At 62.1% G+C, this 5,352-nt stretch overlaps 1 protein-coding gene across 3 annotated transcripts in view; it reads right to left on the bottom strand.

Annotated features, from left to right (window-relative positions):
• The window catches only part of SALL1 (spalt like transcription factor 1), a 17,096-nt gene extending 11,999 nt beyond the window's left edge, over positions 1-5,097 (bottom strand). Inside the window, exons 1-2 of one of the 3 annotated variants that reach the window (XM_029074858.2) lie at positions 5,036-5,097; positions 3,626-3,718 (exon numbers count right to left, since the gene is read on the bottom strand). In XM_029074858.2, the coding sequence (XP_028930691.1) occupies positions 3,626-3,701 (76 nt within the window). In that variant the 5' untranslated portion in view covers positions 3,702-3,718; positions 5,036-5,097. Of the gene's footprint in view, positions 1-3,625; positions 3,789-4,292; positions 4,424-5,035 lie in introns of those variants that run through there. The other 2 variants (XM_039913423.1, XM_029074857.1) reach the window with 2 other exon arrangements.
• Positions 5,098-5,352: the final 255 nt, after the last annotated feature.

The raw sequence follows: 5,352 nt of genomic DNA, 5'->3' as shown, positions 1-5,352 counted from the left end.
GCAATTAATTACGGTTCTCACTAACCTTTTGGACCCAGCAATCAATGTGTGGCCCATTAGCCTGCTTGCAATGAGTAAATTACATTGGTAAATAATAGAATTTCATTATTAATATAAACAGAGTGATGGATCGATTTTTGATTTTATATACGGGAGGCCAAGTAGATAGTTTATCTGCACCTCAGACCGTCTGAATTTTGCTTCTAAGATAGTCTTTTCCTTGGGAAAACTGTAAACCAAAAGCATTTTCTGCCAACCTAGTGGAATACGATTAGGCCGGGCAGCCGTTGGAAACGCAGAAACCAAACCCAAGGGGGAAAAAAGGTGGAGTTAACGAATCAACCGCTAAAATCCAATCCCCAAAAGCTTAAAAAAATGAAATGACTCGATCCTGTTCCTCCTCGGAATTGTTTACCCAACTAAATAATCCCACCGAGGGCCGGTCCATCTCTCTACTAGCAATCGGTGACTTGTTGAATGCCGTTACAGTGAAAAATCTCATTTCTGTTTCACAGAAGAGTTAAAGATCTAAATGGAGTGATTTCCTCCCTCACCAGCTGACTTATATGGGATCGAACATGAAACTTCTATTTGGAACATACTCCTATTTTCTCAAACTTGGAAAAAAGAAGTTACAGTAATTCACCTCTAAACAGCTGCTTCCCTGAACTTGCGCAGACGGACATACACAACTGTACGCTCACCTACACACATACCTACGCACGCACTCTCTTACTCTTCTCAATCGACTCTCCTATGCAGATCCTGCACGGCCTAGGAAAGTTTCCTCGATAAGTTATCCGGAGGAAGATTTAGGATCAAGATGCCGGTGACAAGATGGGGAGGCGGGCTACGGGCATGACACCGTACTGATCCCATCTTGTAAATGTTACAGAATCTTGGAACACCACAAATTCGGTCCGCCACGAGACTTGGGAAAACAGCATGAATCAAACGTAGGTTTGTCTCCCAAAATTTCAATCGACTTAGTGAATGGGGTGGGGGGGCGGAACAAAAGGCAACAAAACCTAAAAACAGCCATGCTTCTTTTCTGGTGGGGGGGGGGGGACGGACAAAAAGCAACAAAACCTAAAAGCATCCGTGCTTTTTTCTGGGTGGGGGGTCACCGAATTCACGGCAGAATCCCGAGACCCTCTGACAGAATTCTATCCGATGAATATGAAGTCTAAACTGAGATTTTAAAAAAAAGAACCAAACTCAAACCATTTCGAATTCGTAAAGGACTCATTTAATTCGGTGATCGGCAGGATTAGTTGTATACTAATATTATTACAACGTACTAAATCCTGTAACACTATTACAAAACCTCCCCTCCGGGCAACTTCGACAGAACTTATTGTTCGAGCACGTAAAAGAGTCATAACCTAAAACCATTACCAGTGTAAGGGGGGAGGCAGGGTGGGGGTGTGGGGTGCTGGAGGGAGGGGAGGGGGAGCGGAGAGGTTTCCTATGGTGTTTCTGAGAGTTTACTGCTTTTCTCGGGACGGTGAGCGAGCTTTGGCCAAAACGAAAACCTGACTTAATTATCGACTGTAGTAACTTACCGTAGCGCTCAAATAAACTTTAAGGGGGAAGGGGGGGGGGGGGTCTTTCTGCCAGTCCCGGCTGGGGGGCGACGGGGTGGACGAGAGGGGAGCCGCGGGATGCTGCGGGAGGCCCGCCAGACTCCCGCAGCGCGGAGGGAGGACGGGCGGTCGAACCGATGCCCGGGGACGCTCGGCCTCTCTCCCACTCATTTTCCAAAATAAAGATCGAAAGGATGTGCGGGCGTGTGGAGGGGGTCCTCGACCGGGGACCCTCTCCCCGAATATATTTCAGGGAGGAACGGTCGGAAAAGAGCGGAACGCTGGAAAAGAGGCGACCCGCTGACCCCCGCTCACTCTTTGGGGTCTGCAGGTCGGAAGGGGAAGGGGGGGTCCCGGGAATGCCCCCTCCCCGACTCCGGGCCCTGCCAGGGAATGGGGGGGGGGTTGGATGGCCGGGGAACCCCAAGTCGAACCATGGAAGCGGGTTTTGGGGGGGGGTGGGGACTTGCCCCCTCCTCTGTCCCTGGATCCCCCACCTCCCCCATCCCTGATCCCCCCCTCCCCCCCCCCCCCCCCCGCGGGCCGGGACGGGCAGATCCTAACGGGCCCGGGGATCGAGGAGCCGGGGCCGGCGGGGATTGTCCACCCGACTCTCCGGGCGGACAAGTTTGGGGACGATGGAAAGTCCGTTTAGGGAGGGAGGGGAGGGCGGCCCAGCTGGGCCGGAGTTGGGGCCACCTCGAGGTCTTTCGGGGACGTCCAGCCTGCGGTCCTCAGCGTCCTCCCATCCCTCTCCCGCCCGGCTCCCTGGGGGCAGTCCGGGAAAAAGTGGGAATTTGGGGGAAGGACCGGACCGGGCAGGCGAAGGAGGTCGGGTCTCCATCGCCCCTCGCCGTGCTCCGGGGAAGTGTGTGGGGGGCGGGGGGGGGGGGGGGTTCTCAGGCTCTGCCCCCGGGTCGGGGAGCTGGAGGGAGACCCCCGAGCCAGGCTTCCATCGGGGACAGGACCGGCCCGGGCTGCCCCACCTGCAAACCTGGCCGGCCCGGGGGCATCTCGCCTCCCGGAGTTTTCCTCTCGCGGAGGCAGGGGCTAGGGGGAGGTGAGGAGGGGGTCTTCCCCAGATCGCCCACCGACCGGGACCCCCAAGACGAGCCCCTCTGCCCCGGAGGGGAATTTGGAAGTTCAGATCCCAGATCTCACATCCCAGATCTCCTCCCCCGCGACCCGCCGGGGCAGATGCCCGCAGACGGAGGGAGTTGGATGAAGGGGGGGGGGGGATCCCTGGAGGGGGGGAGGGAAAAAAAAGGGGGTGAGGGTCTCGGGTCCTTCCTCCCACTCTCCAACCCCGGGCCATGCGATCTGAACTTTCCCCTCCGGGGGCCGGGACGGGGAGCTGAGAGGGGTCGCGGAGGCCAGAGCCGCGGCTTGGAAGGAGCGGGGTCCCCTCCCGGGCCTGGGGGCGGGAGGAGGGTTTCGGGGGGCTTGGTTTGGGGGATGGGGGTCGGGGCCGGTCCCCGCCTCCTCCTGCCCATCCCGCTCCTCCGGGGCCAGGCCGTCCACCGACGAGCAGCCCGGGCCGGGAAAAAAAAGGGCCACCCAAGTCCTCTGCCCACTCGCCCCCCCCCCCCCCCAAGCCCGGGCAATCCGGGCCAGCCCGAGAAGGGGTGCGCGAACTGGGGTTTGTGCTTCCCGACGCGGGGGGATCGGGCTTTCAAGGAGATAAAGGACAGGCGCACACGCATCGTCGGCTTTCGCAGCGAAAACCGCAAAACCGACGAAAAAGAAACAAAACCAAAAAGAAAAAAAAAAGCCCCGACGACGCCCCCCGAAATAGCGAGGTGGGGGGGGGGGGCAAAAGCGAAGCGGGTTGCGGGAGCGCCCGCAGGGCAGAGGGTGCGGGGGGCTGGGGGGGGGGGGCGAGCGGGTGTGTGAGTGAGTGCGGGGATGCGGGCGCGCGTGGGAGCGGTGCGGGAGGGCAGGAGCGGGCGTGGGAGTGGGAGCGCGGTTGTGTGTGCGGGGGGCGGGGGGGGCCCGGGGGGGACGCGTGCGGGTGCGGGCCCGGCGGGCTGCCCACTCACCATCTCGCCGGGGTAGCCGGGCCAGCTCGGGGTCGGACTGGAAATGCTGGGGCTTCGCCTGCTTCCTCCGCGACATGCTGGCTCACACATCAGCTGGGGCAGAATAAAAAATTACTAAAAAAAAATCTTCTCAAAATTACGGAAATCGAGCGGCGGGCGGCGGCGGCGGCGGCGGCGGTCCCCCCCACCCCCCACCCCCTCCCCTCCCCCCCACCCCCCACCCCCCTCCCCGGCGCCCCGGCCCTCCGCGCAGCGCGCATGTGTCCCGCTATAATTATGATGATCGATAACGCATCGCGATTAATCATAGAGGGGCTCTGTCTGTCTGCGAAACGCTGCTGGCGCGGGGCCAGCGCTCTCCGAACCCCGCTCGCCTTAATCAATTAGGCGGTGATTTGCTGCAGACCCCTGTCTCTCCGCCGCCGCTGCCCAATGAGCCGCCGGCGGGGCCGGCTCCGGCCGGACCGGACCGGGCACCGGGGTTTTAACCCTCTGAGTGACCGGCCGGGCTCCCTCCCGGGGGGGACGGAGAGGCCGGGGGCCCCCCTCCCTCCCTCTCTCCCTCCCTCCCTCGCCCCCTCCCCGGGACCCTGGGGCCCCCTGGACGCCACACCCCCCCCCAGACCGCCCCCCGGACATCGCCTCCCTGGTCTGGGGATGTGTTTACGGAGAGGGCGGGGGAGCGTCGGCGCTCCAAACTCTCCCCGTGTCCCGGTGCGCTCCTCCGGACGCTCACGGCGCGGGAGCTCCAGGAGAGGAGCCCGCCCGGCTGGGCCCGGACGGCGGGGACCGGTCGGGAAGGACCGGTCGGGAAGGACCGGTCGGGAAGGACCGGTCGGGAAGGACCGGTCGGGAAGGACCGGTCGGGAAGGACCGCTCGGCGGGGGCCGGTCGGCGGGGACCGCTCGGCGGGGACCGCTCGGCGGGGGCCCGTCAGCAGCCCCCGGCTAGCCGGTCGGGGAGGAAAAGTTTCCAGGGATCAGAAAGGGGAATTGGATGCCCCCTCCTAGGGCCCGCGGTACCCTCGCACCCCCTCCCCACCCGCCCCACGTTGCAGTGCTTGGCACATAGTAAGCGCTCAACAGATACCATCGTGATTAGTATTATCTTTCCCCCCTAAAGACGACCGGAAAACATCGGAGGGAAAAGGACAGAGAGGAAAAAAAAGGGGAGGGGGGTCAAATATAAAAGCCACCCGGGACTTAATTTTCCAGCTCGGGTGGAGAGCGAGCGGCTCGTCCTCTCCCGGTCTCCCCGCTTCCCTCCCCGCACCCCGTTCCCGGCCCCTCGGAGGTGCGGAGGAGAGGGAAGATCTGGGAGATGCGTCCCCTCCCCGCCGGCCCCCACCGCCCCCCCCGCCCTCCTCTCCCAATTCTCCCTCCCCTCCTCTCTCCCGCCCTCCCTCTCTACCTCACACATTCCCAGGACAATTACAGCCCAAGTTTTCGGGAGAAGCGGTCCCGGGGCCCGTGGGATAAGGGGGAGGACCCGGTCCCGCCCCCAAACGCCCCCTCCCCCCCCCCCCCCCCCAGCCGGAGGCCGCGTCACGAGGAGGGGGAGGAGGAGGAGGAGGGGGAAGAGGAGGAGCAGGAGGAGGAGGAGGAAGAGGAGGTGGAGGAGGAGGAGGAGAAGGCGTGGAGCCTCCGGCGGGAGGAGGAAGAGGGCCGGAGCTGGAGTCCAGCTCCTCCCCGGAGTCGGCGAGGCTGACGAGGGGGCGGGGAGCTAAC

The sequence above is a fragment of the Ornithorhynchus anatinus genome, chromosome 11 (genome assembly GCF_004115215.2).
Source record: "Ornithorhynchus anatinus isolate Pmale09 chromosome 11, mOrnAna1.pri.v4, whole genome shotgun sequence".
NCBI lineage: Eukaryota > Metazoa > Chordata > Mammalia > Monotremata > Ornithorhynchidae > Ornithorhynchus > Ornithorhynchus anatinus.
Note: the sequence above shows the minus strand (reverse complement) of the source record. Positions and strands in the feature narration are given on the sequence as shown.